The sequence below is a fragment of the Temnothorax longispinosus genome, chromosome 4 (assembly GCF_030848805.1).
Source record: "Temnothorax longispinosus isolate EJ_2023e chromosome 4, Tlon_JGU_v1, whole genome shotgun sequence".
NCBI classification, from domain to species: domain Eukaryota; kingdom Metazoa; phylum Arthropoda; class Insecta; order Hymenoptera; family Formicidae; genus Temnothorax; species Temnothorax longispinosus.
Window position 1 is genome coordinate 6,936,320 of NC_092361.1, and position 18,657 is coordinate 6,954,976.

The window sequence follows — 18,657 nt, forward strand, 5'->3', positions numbered from 1 at the left end:
GGTTTACATGTATATGTGCAAAAGGAAATAGACCAATCCATCTCTTTATGCATATGCTTATGCACCTATGCAAGTTTGTCTGGGTTGACCTTAAAAAAGCAGCGCCAAGTTTTTTACAAGAAAAATTTATTTATTTTATTTTAATTAAATATTTTTATTTTATAATGTTACCTCTTTAATTCTTTGTGATTAAAATAATTCTTTGTAATATTATAATTTTATCAAGGAGAATTAAAACTACTACCACTTGGGTTGATAGAAAGACTCTCAGGAATACAAAGATACATACCACTTGGGCTGAGTTAGGTAACACAATTTTGTTTCATTTTTTAAAAGTAGTTGCAAAATTATTTTTCAAAGTGTATATATTCTCTTTGCAATTGGCGCAATTTAAAGATTTCACATCTTTTTTTGAAATACGTATCACTTAGGTTGAATTAGGTAACGCAATTTTGTGAATTATTTTGTTAGGGAGAAATAAAGCTACTATACATATATCATCACTTGGGTTGAGTTAGGTAACGAAATTTTGTGAATTATTTTGTTAGAAAGAAATAAAGCTACTACCATTTTAGATTTTTAGATTTACAACATACATTGCGCGTGTACTTGGCGCCTTTTTTTTACCTTTTTTGAAAAAGGTAATTTTGTACTGATATCATGCATTTTGTAGTGATAAGCAAGTATCGGCAAAAAATTTCCATTTTTATTTTTTAATTATTTACAAATTGACAATAACAACTAATTAAATTTTTATTAAATTTATATATATATATATATATATATATATATATAAAACCTCTTATTTTTTACAAATATACATATATGTGTATTTATATTCGTATTATATAGAGAATCGCTATAACATTAAATGTAATAATAGTTATAATATAGAACTATTGTCTCCTATTTTTGAAATTTATTAAATATGTATTGATTAAATACGTATTTATTATATTTAATGTTATTCTTGCAATTCTCTATGTTAAGTGGATATAAATACACATATATATCGTATATATACATATATATAACATTAACATGTTTTTTAAATCATGTTTATCTGCAATAATTAAATTATTTATATTAAACTAATTATTTTTTAAATAAAAAATTTACCTGACAATGTGATTATTCCTTATCCACTAATTATTAAATTTTCAAATAAGTAATTATTTATGTATTAAAAACACATGAAGAATATAAAACGGTGCGAAACTGGAAACTACTGGAACAGATTCGGGTCTGGACTAGTTATTTATTGGTTCGGATTCCTTGACTGCTTGAACAGATCGACTAAGAAAAAGTTTATTATAATGGACCATTTTCCCGAAAATATTACATACATGGATCCAACTTGTATCAAACCTATGAATATTAATACGTGATTATAATCGATATAATTGTATATATTTATTTTTGTACAGTTATGTTCAAGAAATGACAAGAGATGATACATCTAATATTTGTAAATAGATTTCTGTTAGAGGATCTGATCATGGATTAATATTTTAATACTGTTTCTGATTGTTATCGGAATGAATTAAAGTATGGTTTTGTATTTTCATATTGTAATTATTATATTCAGGTCATTAAACTATTCATGTATTTTTATTTTTCCTCCAAATGTTTGCGAAAACTTAACTATTTAGTAGAGCTACATAATCGAGTAAATGAATTAAATATTATCACATAACTGAATGAATTAAAATCACAGTCCTTAAAAATACAATGTAGCTAATATATATTAATTATAAAATAGATTATAATATATATATATAATCAGCTGTTTTATAATGAATCAATTGTACGATGAAACAAAGTTATTTATCTGGTTATAATATTTACAGTCCTTGAATCTGAATCCTTTAAACAAAATTGGACAATTCGTTGAATCTAAGATCAGATTTTAGCTTTCTTCCTATTTTTATCCGACACTGTATACTTGTCGTAACTTTTCGTTGGATCAAAAGGTTCCCATCTACTCGCTGGAAAAATGTGTTTGTTCCTCTCGTACCATGATCTAATGAGAAAAACATAAAAGAGAATTATACAAAGTATTCTTTTAATAATAAATACCTAAGTAAAACTTTTCCGACATGTGATTCCTCGGTTTCGACAGAAGCATCGTGCTTAATACGAATATCATCGTGAACGTCAAATGTGAACAGAGGCCCGCTCTTTCCTCGTGCCTAATCGCAATATTACATACATTAAAATAACATGCCAACATTGTGATATTGCTTCATAAGTTTTATCATTTAGTATATTTACCTTAGTTACAATAAAATTAGTTATAGTTGCAGTAAAACGTATAATGGTGCGGTAATATAAGATTCTCCTTGACATACATTAACTGATTTGCCATTACTGTTTTAAGCTCGCTGAATTCACGCCTCAGAACTTCTAAACATCTCTGAAGAACCTAATAGATAGAATTACCTGTGTGTAAAAATTTAATTTATGCAGCAGAACATTATATATCATGCCAATGTTACTCCAAAAGTGGCACTGGAGTATTTTAATAACTTAAACGTTCTCTAAACCACTGAGACATTCACCTTTCTTCATTATAACACTCCGACGATGGTCAGATCCATCCCAATAACTGAATGTGATCTCAATTTCTTCTTCCTTCAACGCGTTCTGCTTTCTACCCCATTCTTGTCTCAATTCTTCCCTAAGTTTATTTTCCTCCTCGTCCCTTTCGATAATTCCTTCGCGTGTAAACGGGATTGATCTCCTCGGCATCAGCTCCCTGCCGTCAATATATACCTGTGAACAGGTTCCTTGATCTCCTCGGTATCAGCCCTCTGCTGTCAATATGTAATACCTCTACAAAGTAAAAATGTATTGTATAATCAGAATACTAGCAACGTGCACAACTTCATTTGACGTTATAATTAGGTACAACATTCATCGCACGATACTGTTATAATTGCAAATCGGAAACGTACCTCGAGTCCAGCTCTTCTGCGATCAACGAAGTCGGGATCGAACGTGTCAGTCGTCACTTTCTGCCAAGCGTAGAGAACCTTCTTTTCCGGCAGCGGTGATAACACGATGTAGGGATACGAAATCTCGGGATAAGCACGAAGCAATTCAATTTTCAATTCAGTATATCGCCGGCACGATTACGGTGTTACTGCCGTTTCGCGTACGAGCGTATGCGCGCGTTGTCGCACCTTATACTTCGCGACAGCGTGCGGCTCGTGCAAATGTTAACGCGCGGCCGCAATCGCGCGGCAGAAACGCCTCGTGTGAACAGGCTCCTTGATCTCAGTATCAGAGCTCCCTGCTGTCAATATAAAAAATAATATAATAGGTTATTAACCTGTATGTATAAACACTCACGTAAACGTAGTATAAACAGTAAATAAAATAGTACAAGTATAACAGTAATATATAGAATAAGATAATTATAGGATAATTACATAAAACAATTACCTTGAATTAATCGTCGCGTCGCGTAAAGAGTCACGGTCGGTCTCGCTCCGCGCGTACTACCATGTCTCTCTCGAGATAGGTTATAACTGATGAACTGACTGACACTCTGACAGCGCGTTAAACGAACGCACTGTCTGCACTGCACTGCACTGCACTGCACTGCGATACTAACGCTGCTAGCCGCCAGTGTCGAAAAAGTGAAAGTGACGTTCTCTGTTTGTTACATGTATGTTATAATGAATGAGAGCGGTTGACGTAGAAAGTATCTTAAAAAAAATTTTTGACATTTGGACTTTGCGTTGCAATATCTCCGCTCGTAGGGCACGTAGCGGAATATTATAAAAGAAACTCCCCCCTAATTGGACCCCAAGCTATCGATCAAGCCTAATTAGAACTTGATCCGTTCACTCGTTATCGAGATCTCAACATCTCGTATACCCGCAACCCGTCGCGTCGCGTAAAAGAGTCACGGTGCGGTCTCGCTTCGCGTGTACTTGGCGCGAGACACTACCGTGTCTCTTGATATTGCGGAAAAATGCTGTACTATTTGTAATTCCGATAAGAATCTGACGAGAGATGAGGTGAACAATTGAATCAGCACGAAGAACCGACAATGTCGGTTGTATGCAAATTCCATTAGCACTGTAAGGCATAATGAATTGTTGGTAGTTGCTAGCGCGACCTCGCAGATTTCCGTAATTGTAATATAGCTACGCGTGATCATGTGATAAAGTTAAACAGCATATTTTTAAAAAAGATCCTGCTAGGTATATATGAATTAATTAGATAACCTTGTATTTACGAGTATAAATGTCACAGAAGCTGATATCGAATGATAATACGATTATAAAATATCTTGCAATATATTCATCTTCACAGCAATTACATAAAGTATAATTGTTGTTAATCTTTTTGGGTGCAGGTATATAAATATATAGAATATTAGCGCCGGGAACGCGTATTTGTCGCGAGCGAGTTGTATAATACTTGTGATGAGGTAACAATGTCACAGATTTTCATATTTTTCTCTTTTTTCATCTCCTTGTACCTTGTGACAGGTACTACTTATTTACATTGCAAATTCTGTAATATGTATCGAGATTAATCAGTCGTCAGCGACATTGCTTGTAATTACCGATCACTCTCGTTCTACATATCTTTGACGCAACATTTCATAGGCGATACACACCACACGTGCATACCATGCATGCTTTAAAAGTCGCGTTATAATATAGAGCGTCTTTGTACAGGGGATCGCCGGCTCTCTTACGAACGAGACGGCGCAAACCAATAGGTTTAAAACCGTTAAAACGAAGACGACAATTATCCTTTTCGCGAACGAGAAGTGACAGAGAATAAACGTAGCGTGTTCAGGGCAGCGATGAATAAGTAAACGGCCATTTAACCAGAAGCAAACATTTGCATATTATCGGTCTGTCACTACCGTCGCCCTTTTCCGATAGCGCGGACATCAAAACCGAGCCTGGGAAATGCTCGTTCGGTGTGCCCGGTCCCGGTCGTGTTAATGGTAATATAAACGGAGGGTTCATACACAACGCAACGCGGGCGGGCATTTAATGCGTGATGCCGATTACACGCACCCGTGAACATTTACGCACGCGACGAGAAATGGATTCACGCTCTCTCGCTTGGTAGCTTGGTGCAGAAGTGACGGGCGTGCTGCGAACAGCAGGTGTTTATCGAAAGAATTCTGTGATAGAATAATTGGATCTATAAGCCCTACTTTAATTGTTTAATGTTTCATACGCACGAATGATGATGCGTTTAAGTCATCGTTAATTTATCACAAAGAGACTTGTATTTGTTCAATCGAAATAGCATATATTGCTGGTAAAAATGAAAAATAGCATTGTCGTAATTTAACGCGTATCGCGTTACAGATATTAGAGATTCAGACACTATGGACTTGAAACACTATGAAAAGTTGGCAAAGACTTTGGTACAATTTCTTGCCTTCATTTTGTATCGGTCAGTTGAACTGTGACGGAATTATAGATATTTTTCATCACTTTGCTTGATCGTAAAATTTTCTGAAAAATTTCTTACACAATCCACGTGAAATCCATAGTTATTCAAGCATGGACAAAGAAAATTTTAACAAAATATATTTTATATTTATATTTTGTTTGGAAAAATGATTTCTTAATTATGTACCAAATGTGTTTATTTTTTCATATTACTGAACACATAACAATCATCATAGTTGGATCAAAGAAAGAAACCAGTTCATCGAAGATTGAAATGTTATCAATTCATACAATTTATAATTTTTTATGGATTTAGTGGAATTAATGGTACTATTCCTATTTTCTTTAAATAGGTATAATATATAAAAATTAGGACTATTTTGAATATATCCGCAGATATCGTGCATGACAGATTCGGTCGTCTATTGATAGATACGTGATCTAAATATCAAGTCTTTAGTTAATTGATAATCGATATTTGAATTTATAGTGAATAAGAAAAACATTAATTGCAATTTATAAGAAAACATTAATCTTTAAGTTCATGACGTCTTATGTACGATAGTACATATCGAAGAAAGGGGCTGCGTGTAACCACCCCTTTCAGTCCGAAATAAGCACCGCCCTCCAGTCAAAGAGGAAATCCCCTCTATACTCTTGGAATATGGTGGAGGTAGTGGAGCCCTCCGATGGAGAAGACTCGTGATTAAGTCGTCAACTACCGTGGACTGTTGTGTTTTGTTGCCCAACTATATAGAAAACCAGTACTACAAACGACCTTATACGTCCTCATTTTCGCAATAGACAATTAAAGAGATAAAGAGATATTTGATATTGGCTTTACTTCAATTACGTCTAAAAGTATCGTCAATATCTTATCGCGGATCTGTGAAAAACGAATAATCTATTGTATAATTTTTTCGCGGAAGAAAAATTATCAAGTGCTACGTAAAATGTAAAGATTCATGCAAATACCTGAACAAATTATATACAAGCGAAGTGATATTTATTTCATAGATTAAATGTTGTAAATTTATTCAACTTTTCGCGACATTAATTATGTAGCGATGAAGTGTCGTTCTAATCTTGCGTACCAGACAATTTTTCGAGCGTGATCCAAGTTTATTAAAACATTTTCGTCACTATGGAATTTTCGTGGGCACTTCAGCATCAATCTAACGATCAAAATGGACGAAATCATCCGAATGATCATCATGAAGACGCTAATATTATTAATCAAGTTTGCGCTCGTCGCGTGCTTAGCGTGACAGGTAATCAAATATTAATGCATACGTTATTGTGTAAACGACAGAATGTTTTTTTCCTACTTTTCTTACAGACACGATATATTCATATAGTTTTTATTTCTTTAAATAAAGGTGGACGTTGATTATTATAATGTCGATTATGTTCACGTTCATGAGATTACAGAACATTAAACGAAAATTAAGAAGTCATAATCTTAAAATTTAAGATTGTATATGTATATACAATACGTGGCAATATTTTTGTGAAGAATACAGATTTTTTTTCTTCAATAAGAGAAAATAGTTGGTTATTTTCACAAAAAGATGTATGTTTCAAACAAGTATTGTTTGATGAGATAAATATGTCAATAAGTCTATTTTTCCTTATATCTCGGGAATGGATTTCTTTGATTGTCTTCGAAATTGATTTGTTGAAAACATTGTTGCTTGTCGTAGGATATTGAAAAATAACTTGTATAAAAAGGAAATTTTTTTAACTGTAATTAAGCAAATTATAATGTTATCGTCATCGATTTTGAAATAATTGAAGTTGACGCAACGTAGTGTCATCCTCTTCCGCTTTTTTATTTTTGAGATTTTGATTTGAAATATTTTATCAAATATTCTGAAATTAGTTTCTGCAATCAGTTTTATTATTAATTCTTGAAGTCATATTATCGTTTCTAATAACAACAAGTATGTTTTGGTCGATTAATTCTGTAATAAATAAGAAAATATATAACTTTTCTTTTTTAAGTAGGTTTTCCAAGTGGAAAGAAGAGGATTCTGATACTATATATACAATCCTGACTCTATCATTTACGTTTATCTGTTCGTACCATCCCCGTGTTTAATACAATATTATTATTTTACATTATTTTTGTGTAATGAGCATAATTATGTTGTCAAAGTTGCATGACGATTATCGATATGTTCGTGATCACAAACAGCAGTTTAACACATGTCCACAACTTGTTCGGACCCCTCTCGAAAACCTCTTAATGGCCGTGAAAAAGAATACTGCTCCCTGCTATAATTATTATTTAGACCTCAGGTGGGACTCGGCCGGATTTACCTTGCGCTTACGATACGGCAGCTGCATTTCAACCCTTACGATTAACAGGGGTGAAATCGACAACTCGGTTTCGATTAACTTTTTCTGTTTAAACGTTTACGATATGATCGTGGCGATACACGTGTCGCAAGAATAATACGATGGCGTTGCATGAGTGCGTTAGTATTACTTTCTATCGTCGTGTGGATTACAGCAGTCGGGGTTATAAACATTTCTATATTCATCTATATTCTGTTGCGAAGGATGAAAGCCGGCCAATTTTCATAGACGAGTCGCTGTCCACAATGTCCATTTCTATTTGCTTTGCTGGAGAAAGTGGTCGTCGTCAGCCGATACAGAGAGGTCGAAAGCCTACATATATCTTTATACATAAGCCTTTTTACATCATTTGAGACTTGATTGGAATGGGCGCAATTATTATACGATTGTTTTATCCGCGATTAAAGGCTTCGCTTCAACTGAAATTAACATTCCTATACATTGCGCGACGAGGAAAGATATATATAATTACGTTCAGTGAAAGCTACATTTCTTTGTGATACGAATTGCAATTAATTCTAATTTACTGTAAATAAAATAAGTATTTTATTTTGCTGTATTACTAACATACTAGTACAAATAAAGATAAATAATATATTTTTTAGTAGAATAAAGATAAATAATATATTTTTTAGTAGAAATAATTTAGATTATATTTAAAAAATTGAATTTATATATTTCGCACAATAATATTATTTCAATTTACATATATTAATGGTTTTCGATCATTTGTAACTACGCGCATATAGTGCATATCTGGTGTAATGATATTCAGATTTAAACGGTCAACTATGCTCACGGGGGCGGTGTTTGGTCGATATCTTGATAAAGGGTTGGCTAGCAACGACTCATCCACCCTTGTAACTCACCCCTCCAGCTCTTTCCGGCGTAAACGCTAGGCGCCATGCACATTCTAGACTTCATTTGCCTGATTATTTAAAAATGGTAGTTTTTATTGTGGTCAATAGCAAAGAAAGATACTTGGAAATTATTCCCTTTATTTCCTGAACTCTCTATATATATGATGTTTTGATTCTTAGAGGAATATTTCACACACCGCACAAAATTATTATTGCTATTATTACAACTTTTATCTTTATGCAATTTTGATAGAATGTTAATAATTCAAAATAAGAATGATTCTCCAAAAGCTTTATATTGCATTATTGACAATATTGACGAACGATATGACGATTAATGATTGTTCTAGTGCTTTGAAAAACTTTCGGTGAGACGGTACGACGCGACGTTATGTCTTGTTATTCACTTGAAAAGTGTCCTTACTCTCGGCTCCCAACACTTAAACGTTTATGAATGTTTGACCGGAAGTAACGTATTACAACACTTTGCTTGTAGTCTTAAGCGCTTAAGTATATACGAAGTACATGCCCGCGTTTCTACATTTCAAAACAGGATCAAGAGTATCAATGTTGATTCAGGGAGATTAGGGATTGCTTCATGATTTGTCGAGTAGTTGGCGGATTTCTTTTTTAGTCTCGCGCGCGCGATTGCCGTCGTGAAAAAATTATAAATTGTTTTCTACGACTGTGTCTGAAAAACGGACATTTCGACGTAGATATACGTGGAATTTAGGAACCGTTGTAAGAAATTCGGCTGTTATTCGCGCGACTATTTTTCGCTTTGTTCATTCAACTGCGTCTTCGCCTTCGAGTCGCAATCATCCGTGAAATTTGTTCGTGTCCATTCAATAAATCAACTTTCTCCCTCGCTAAAAACTATCAGAGACGGTAAATTACACACACACACACACACAATTTACCTTACTTGAAATCTCTTTCCCACGTAGATGCATCTCTCACACGAGCTCTTGCAACTTGTGATGCAACAAATGACGATGACAGACGTTTGCGTGTGTATGTTTGAAATAGGCGCATAGCAACAATTTTGTGATATTCGTATACGTACATCTTACGTTACATAGTATTGTAGCATGGATATGTATTATCGAAACGGATGGATTCTCATATCGGCTATTATACAACCAGGGAGACGGTGATGTTACTATATACATGTACTTGTAACAAAAACAATTTATTGTTATCTTAATGTGAAATTCTTTATTCTTTTCCAGGTCGTGGTGATTTCGTCGGCGGGATAGACAACGAAGCCTTGGATTTTTCGCAGTTAGAGGACTTTATCAACAGTGACAGTGAACAGCCCGCGACGTGAGTTGAAAGAATATTAACCTTGCACGTTTATATATCATTATATCTATTTCGTTATTTTCATTTTATCACGCATCTTGAGCTGGCTTTAAAAAAAGAAAACTCTCCGATTAGACGGGAAACTTGATCTCGGACGCTGAAGCGTTCGGTCTGGTGACGAAGTTTAACCACATTTGTTGGGAGCCATGGTTAACGCCTACAATGCGCGTGTTCGTCACACGTGCGTAATGCGTGTGCCAGCGCAATGATCGCAAAACTCGAATTGTTGTTTCTTAGAATGCCAAATGCCAATTTACCACCAATTTACATTAATAAATTTGTTCAGTTGCATTAATGAATCTTCTCAATCATGGCAATCTACCTCCTTACATGTCACATGAATCATATCAAAATAAAAGTGTTTTTTTTTATCGCGATATATTTGAAGATAATTCTGCAAATTGAAATAGCTACAAAATATATCAAAAATACGTGTAATGCGAAGTGTAAAATTCTGCGAGCATGATGCTTTCGACGTTTGTATATAGGCGCCTTCTCAAATTATGATAATTAACGAATTTAGATAATATGCTTCTGTCGTCCAGCAGCACGAGCACGCGTTTCCTGCGAACGACACGATGTATCAGGCTAAATTTATAAATTGCTCCATCTCGCGTCTATGTATTCAGGCTAGGTACTCTGGCACCACAGCACAGCGATTATCATAGAAATGGTTACTGTTGACAATATTTATATTTTATTCAAACTGCTTTTCGTGACATATTTTCTCCGTACTTTTAAAGCTACTTATATAAAACGTGCAAAAAGATAAAAAATAAATCTTTTTTGTCTCATCACTAATAAAAAGAATATGTGTAAAATTATTTATATAAACGTTTTAGATACTACAAAAAAAAACACGAAAAACTTATGAAAGCTTGAGACGTGGTCTTGTCGCGTATGCATTCTTGGCAGTGCAAAAAATAAACGTTTAAGAGATATACGTGATCACGTGAAGAATAAATATTTCTTAAGATTATAACAAAACCAGTACTACAGCTTTGTGTATAAATTGCGATAAATGTAAGTTTTATAAACCAAATTTTAAAAAGGCGATACAAAAATTAAAATAAATGAATGTGTTAAAATATACGTATATATTACGCGTGCCATTAATCAGTGAATGTCGATGCAACATACTGACCTTGATAGCTGCCGCATAGATACATCGAGACGAATTTAAGATTCCTCATTGCTTCAAGGATCAGTTCATGGACTTTTTGGCATATGTACTAATAAGATTTCAAATCACAGCGATATGATTTTAGTACTTTACTGATGTTTACAGCTATTTTGTTTTACGTTTGCGTTTATTTGATAATAACTAACCGTTCGATTGCATTAATTATTAATTACAATATGATCGTATACATTTATCATCATACTATTACTTATGATCGTAATATTAAGTAATTCGTGTTAGTGTTGCTGTAAAATATCGTTTTCTTTCATTATATCGTGTCGTTGTGATTTCTCAAGTGAAGAGTAAGAAGCTTTGAATCTCGGTGCTCGAAATAAATAACAATAATGCGCGAATCCACAACGATTCAAGCCTCTTATATGACTTCGGGCACGAAAATATCTTATTCCAGACCTGACCGCGCGTATTGACGTAATCGCGTACACCAGGAAACGCATCCAGCCATTCTTTATACGCATACAGTCATACGTACGCGTACGTATATACTCAGCCCGCAGACAGATATTCACGCAGATAACAACCGCAGAGGTGTAATGATATAATGACAGAGGCAGACGGAACGGAATTGATGGAATCACAGCGTGCACACTGCGTTAACCCTGCTAATTCGACTTCCAGCACTCGTCTTCCATTAAAAGGCTCTTGGTGCTCATCGCACAACGACTCGGATTAACCGAGGAAAAAAAATTTTTATTCTCATCCGAGCGACACCGCGTGTATGCCGCGGCATACCATTATCCAACGACAGTAAATCCTAATTTATTAGTCTTGTGCCTTAAAATATTAAACAATTTTTTTCATATTTTTTGTATTTTTTTATTTTTTCCATCTTTCAGAAACAGATCCACTTTATCCTAGATATTTTATTATTATTTTATTACTTCCGTGTTTCCCTTTCTCTTATTTATTTATTATTCTTGTGATTCCGTACGTATTCAGATGTGTGTACACGTGCATGCATCGTGATCACGACGCACGAGATATGTTTATTAAAAAATACATTAGTTGGATAGATAAGCGGAGAAAATTTATAGTAGCGATGCAAACGCAAAGTGATTTTATACGGGGGAGGGAGAGAGAGAGAGAGAGAGAGAGAATTGTCTCTTCTCTATAAACGACAATTCTCTAAAAAATAAATGAGTATTTCCACATAGCGGATCTCTATTTATTTTTCGATTCTAGTTGCATTAATTACGAAACAATAAATGAAATAACGCGCGAGACATGACAATGAAAACCATACGCAACGAGAGATAATAAAGAGACAATGATAGTCATAATTTATATTTTAAGAATCAGAAATTTCCATTCAATTGACAATATAATTACGGCAGCTTATGCAATAAGGAGGAACAGGTATTTTGCATGATTTTTTTTTACTGTGGTCGACAGAGATTGCAGATTGTTATTAAACGATTGCCTTTTCATCAAGAATTCGTGGAAAATTTATAATAGACGCGCGAATTTTCTTTAATTCGATGGAAGCTGTATAATGTATAATAGCACCGGGGTGATACCGCGTGTGCAGTTAAACTCTCGCAAATTCTGCGAGTTGAGAAAACTCAATGCGAGATACAGCGCAAAGCATCATTTACCGCTGTACGCCGAACTGCGATTCAGACGATAACGATATCTCATGTTTTGCAAATCCAACGTGCAGTTGCGCTCTCGGCATGCATAGCTCTCGTAAGATCAATAAAAAAAAGGTGCTGACGTAGCGCGCGTTTAGTCAATCTCTATCAAAATGTCTTTTGCATCTTTACATCAGGTATTTCTAAATATAGCAAATGCTATTCTAGAGATATTCTATAAGAGAAGCAACGAGCATACATAAAAAAAATTAAAAAACAAAAGAAAAGAAAACAGAGATATGGACTTGGATGAAAGACCGTGGGGTTCTGTGTTTAGATATTTCGCGGATACCCTTGCCCACAATGAAAATGGAGGTGGAACGGTGTCCCACGGTGGCCGGATCGAGGCACCCACGTCACAACCGGTTGCCCAACAGCAGCCGCCACCATCGCGACTACCTTCGCCGCAGATGACGCAGGCTCATCCAGTTTCGATAGCGTGCGCTTCCGGTACCACGACGGTACCCAACAACGTCGGCTACAAAGATCCGCAGGCGTATGTTCACCCGTAAGTCGAACTCTGAAAAATAAAACTGACGGTAAAAACTGCGGTTTTATCAGGCTTATGGAAGATTAAGAAGCAAGAATAATCTCTACGTTTATTCACGAAAATCAATGTGAGCTCTAGCTATACCGGTACCTCAGGCACGGGGAAATAGGAAATTAAATTCAATGAAATTACACCGGTTCTACAATTCCAGTTTTTAAGTAATAAAGATTTTAGATTATATCGGAGTAAACGCGACAGCTTATTAAAAAAAGTGACAGATCTCTTGTAGCGATTTAATGACTCGGTGAAAATCTAGAGCATCGCTCTTTTTGTAGACACGCGCTACCGGAAAGTCCACCGGATAGCGGAAGTGAGCCACCGTATTCACCGCCGGGACATAATGACACTCAACACGTACATTCGCCACGTGAGTTTAAATACATTTGCGAAAAGACATTTTACAAGAAAATTATAATACACGTGCGTGTAATTATAGATCAAAAGGCAGCTTTGAAAGAGATACTTCTGCATCATCAAAACAATCAGTACTCTTCTAATTTGCTACCACCTTCTCCGAGAACGTTGCCTGCGACAACGGATCCTCTGTTGTTAACGCCGGTCCTGACATCTCATCTCACGTCGGGAACGCCGAATCTTTCGACGCAGCCTCAGATAGGACCGCCTTTGGTACCGTTGCCGCATGAACACAGTCCGGCTGGCATTAACACGCTATACTCCTCCCTGCAATCGGCCCCAAAAAAGAGGAAACTCAGCCAAGATGGCCTTATTCACGTCAAACAGGTGTTTTTACGGTTTTTTTATTTGTAATTTTGATTGTTCTTCCTTTTTACTTTAATTATTATTTACGATCGTTGTTTCTCAGGAACCCGAACTGGGTACCGTGGAGCACAGTTGCAGCAGCAGTAGCGCAGTGCTAGACAGTGACGAAGTTGCTGACGGCACGTACATCGACGCTAGTTATCAGTGTATTCGATTTCATCCTTTCCAGCAAACATCTTGGCATGTTCTTTGCGATCATAATCTCAAAGAGTTACCGGTACCACATTACAGAGTGGATGCCGACAAAGGGTTTAATTTTAGCAATTCGGACGATGCGTTTGTTTGTCAGAAGAAGAATCATTTTCAGGTAAAAGATCGACGTCCGATAATTGTAAAGATAAAACAAAGTATATTGCGGGTTTAAAAAGATATTGGTAATTATGCATAATAGCGACGTCCTCTCCGATGACCTTGACCTTGACATATGTTGTGAAGGTCACCCTACTGAGTGACCTTCAAAAGGTTTTAACCGTCGGTCATTGTTTATTAAAAAGTTATAAACAAAAAAGTTTGAAAAATATAGCAGCTATTTTGAGTTTTGGAAGGCATAAACGACTAATATAAACGTCTTTTTTTTAAAGCAGAGAATATTTTATTTCGCGACGACGACGACGACGACGACGACGACGACGACGACGACGACGACGACGTCGTCGTCGTCGCAAAATAAAATATTCTCTGCTTTAAAAAAAAGATGTTTATATTAGTCGTTTATGCCTTCCAAAACTCAAAATAGCTGCTATATTTTTCAAACTTTTTTTGTTTATAACTTTTTAATAAATAATGACCGACGGCTAAAACCTTTTGAAGGTCACTCAGTAGGGTGACCTTCACAACATATGTCAAGGTCAAGGTCATCGGAGAGGACGTCGCTATTATGCATAATTACCAAGATATTTTTTTTTTTTAATTTAAATATAACAATATGTGTGTAGTCAAAATTATTATATAAACTTTTACTACATAACAATATTTGCATTTGTTACATATTTAGATAACATGTCACGTGCAGCTTCAAGGGGAGGCCGTATTTGTTAGGACTGGCGAAGGCTTAAAGAAAATAAGCGGTTTTCAATTACATTTCTACGGAGTTAAAGTGGAATCTCCGTCGCAAACGATCAGAGTCGAACAAAGTCAAAGCGACAGAAGCAAGAAACCATTCCATCCTGTAACGTGAGTTTATATACATCTATGTATATATAAATTTATAATATAATTTGATACAGTTGGATTATGCTATAGATCATGTTACAGAGTCGAATTAGGTGGCGAACGTGTAACAAAAGTGACGGTCGGCCGCTTGCACTTTAGCGAAACTACAAGCAATAATATGCGTAAAAAGGGAAAACCAAATCCGGACCAGAGGTATTTTCATTTGGTTGTCGGATTGCACGCTCATACCGCAGACCAAGCCAGTTATCAAGTAGTGGCTCACGCATCGGAACGTATAATTGTCAGAGTATGTAAAATCAATTGATTGGTAGAATTGTTCTGAAACCGGAGTTATTTCTCATATGTCGCATTATAGGCGAGTAACCCGGGACAGTTTGAATCAGAAGGCACTGGCGTGGGTGCTGAAGGTGGATGGCAGAGAGGAGCAGCTCCAGATAGCGTATATCATGCCGGCAGGGTTGGAATTAATACGGATAGACCAGATGAAGCTCTTGTTGTACATGGCAATATGAAGGTACGCGATTTGTTATTTAATTACACATCACATTTACATCACTGAGAGTTAAATTGGATATAATATTGGATAATATATAATTGTGTACCGATATAATCATTAACGTTGTCACATAGGTAACCGGTCACATCGTTCAACCCAGCGACGTAAGAGCGAAACAAAGCGTTCAAGAAGTTGACACGCGCGAACAATTACGGAACGTACAACAATTACGCGTTGTTCGTTATCGATACGCTCCGGAATTCGCGCAACATTCGGGTCTTGATATCAAACAGGAAGATACTGGCGTCATAGCGCAAGAGGTTCAGCAAGTTCTACCGGAAGCGGTGCTACCGGCAGGTGATATAGTTCTGCCAAATGGTCAGAGAATTGAAAATTTCTTAGTGGTAAATAAGGAGAGAATATTTATGGAGAACGTTGGGGCTGTCAAGGAATTATGCAAGGTAAGAATTTTATATCAATCTTCATACAGTGTTTCATGTAGAATTTAATCTTTTACTTAATTATAATCGATTTACTACAGGTGACGGACAGTCTAGAAACGAGAATAGATCAACTAGAGAGAATAAATAAACGACTAGCAAAATTAAAAAGAGGTGATAGTCTAAAGAGTTCCATCAGCACAGTATCTAGTATATCAGGCACGAAATATTCGTCATCTATCAATAATAAGTCATCTTTGCACGGAAAGACGAAAAGGTTCGAAAGAGAGGAAGAGCTTCTCTGCAGCAATAAATTTATTCAAATTATCATTGTTATACTTATTCTCATCATGGCATTTTGGTAATTATTCCTTTAGCTTTATTTCCAATTTAATTCGATTTCGTTTCTCTCTTGAACATCTACCTATGATTTAATATTATAATTTTCAGTCTAGTTGCAATGGCAACATTATATTTCTTAGAATATCAGAAACGCAGTAGCGTTGAATGGTCCGCCATGGCAAGCAATGGAATGTTGGCTATTGGTCCGGCTCATCCGCCAACAATGTCTACCACTTCTAATTATGAGCATCGATATAACTCCTTGTTACATAGCACGTTATCCCCTTTTTATACTAAGCAAGGATCTTACACGAGGGAATTAGACGGAGGATTATCTGTCAAAAGTAATTCCTTCACCACACCGCCTCCGCACACGAAACATCAACTGTACTCTCAGGAAATAACGTGGTATCCGATGAGCCATCCGGGTCCCCAACCTAAACATGAAAAAAATAAGTCAGTGAAATTGAAATAAAATTTTTAAATAATATTATCACGAAAGAAAATATTTTGTTATACACAAGCTCGTTAAAAATGTTATAATGATAATATATTTCAGCGAATTCCCGGGAAATTGGCTTAGTAGAAATGGTGCAGGTGCTGTTCCTAGCAATGTAGATGAGAATGATCAAGGCTCGGATATAGATTCTTCATCTGCTAACAAAGGTCCAGTTCCTTTAGGAAGGCCTGAAGAATGCCCCGCACATTTTACTGAACTCGAAAGTCCATGTCAGGTACTTGAGAACTTGATGAAATTTATTTAAATATTACTTGAGTGTATGCATGTGCTTACACATAAATGAACACGGCATATATACGGAAATGAAATTAAATTAACGGCATGGTTTCAGATATATTGTTGTACAGCTGAGATTCATCACGTGGAAGATCCTCAGCCTGATCATCCACCAGAAAAAAAGTCCATCTGTAAGTTTACATGTTTTTCTGAGCCCAGATAGCAGAGTGCGTCAAATGACGTTATAATGCCGTCAAAGTGACGTCTCTAACGACAACACGCCGTCACTTTGACTGCACTCTATATTACGCCACTTGACGCCACTATGCTATCTGGGAGTTCATTAAAGTATACGCACGAATCATTTATACTTTATACAATTCAAAGCGTATTATTAAATGGCAAATTTTATTCTATTATTTTAGCAGATCATTTGGAACAGCCATTAAGTATGCCGCATGAAGAAAAACGAAAATTAAGTAAGGGTTTCCAAAATGGTATTAGTCCATCCGATCCTAGCACTCAAACTCTTGTGAAAGAGGTATTAGATTTTCTCTTGAAATTATCATATCGGATAATTTATAACAAGAAAGACAAATATGTAATTAAACGTATGCGTATCTTATAGACCAATTACAAGTATTTGCATAAACGAACAAGGCGAGAAACTGGTGGTGGAGATTGGGGAGAAGTGGCTAGCAACGCTGCAGGATCACTGCCACCAGAGCCTAGACCACAATTATTCGTAGTAGCAAAAAACTTCAACACATCTTTGGATCAGAGATATTGTTCCCCATCGTCACCAGATACACCTAACAACATTAGTTGCATTGTACCTTTGTCAAAACATATGCCAGATACGCATTTAACATTACATTTTGTGTAAGTTTAGAATGCGTATGTACTTAATAAACATGTGTATTTACGTTCTGATATGTTATACGCACGCGTTCTTTTTATAGCGGTATGCTGTGGTATTGGCAACGCGTGCAGCAGTGTCCTTTTTCATCAAATCCTGGTATGGATGAGACAATGGTATGTGGTTGGAGCTATACCATGCAGCAACAACCTCAGTATATCGAAAGTAATAATCAACCGGGTGATCAGTCTTTTCCTCTTGATGTCGCTCATTACCTTAGAAAAACTTTAAAGTTTCGAATACCTGTAATGCAACCTCAAGAGGTAATTATTTCAGTGTAAAGAGGCAATAATTTATGAAATATTTTTCACAAAATATTTACGTTATAGATTTTTAATGCATTTAACGTTGAGTTATAGTCTCTGATT

General features: G+C 35.8%; 1 protein-coding gene and 1 pseudogene across 5 annotated transcripts in view; one reads left to right on the top strand and one right to left on the bottom strand.

Moving 5' to 3' along the window:
- Window positions 1–18,657, top strand: part of LOC139810920 (uncharacterized) — a 29,657-nt gene that overhangs the window by 9,888 nt on the left and 1,112 nt on the right. For 2 of the 5 annotated variants that reach the window (XM_071774836.1, XM_071774837.1), the window contains 16 exons: window positions 9,889–9,982; window positions 13,131–13,361; window positions 13,679–13,770; window positions 13,840–14,144; window positions 14,227–14,490; window positions 15,178–15,356; window positions 15,426–15,642; window positions 15,712–15,870; window positions 15,987–16,313; window positions 16,394–16,653; window positions 16,743–17,090; window positions 17,194–17,368; window positions 17,486–17,561; window positions 17,796–17,911; window positions 17,999–18,252; window positions 18,333–18,552. In XM_071774836.1, coding sequence (XP_071630937.1) covers window positions 9,889–9,982; window positions 13,131–13,361; window positions 13,679–13,770; window positions 13,840–14,144; window positions 14,227–14,490; window positions 15,178–15,356; window positions 15,426–15,642; window positions 15,712–15,870; window positions 15,987–16,313; window positions 16,394–16,653; window positions 16,743–17,090; window positions 17,194–17,368; window positions 17,486–17,561; window positions 17,796–17,911; window positions 17,999–18,252; window positions 18,333–18,552 — 3,317 coding nt within the window. Of the gene's footprint in view, window positions 1–6,564; window positions 6,707–9,888; window positions 9,983–13,130; window positions 13,362–13,678; window positions 13,771–13,839; window positions 14,145–14,226; window positions 14,491–15,177; window positions 15,357–15,425; window positions 15,643–15,711; window positions 15,871–15,986; window positions 16,314–16,393; window positions 16,654–16,742; window positions 17,091–17,193; window positions 17,369–17,485; window positions 17,562–17,795; window positions 17,912–17,998; window positions 18,253–18,332; window positions 18,553–18,657 lie in introns of those variants that run through there. The other 3 variants (XM_071774833.1, XM_071774834.1, XM_071774835.1) reach the window with 3 other exon arrangements.
- Window positions 1,266–3,980, bottom strand: LOC139811548 (protein FAM50 homolog; annotated as a pseudogene).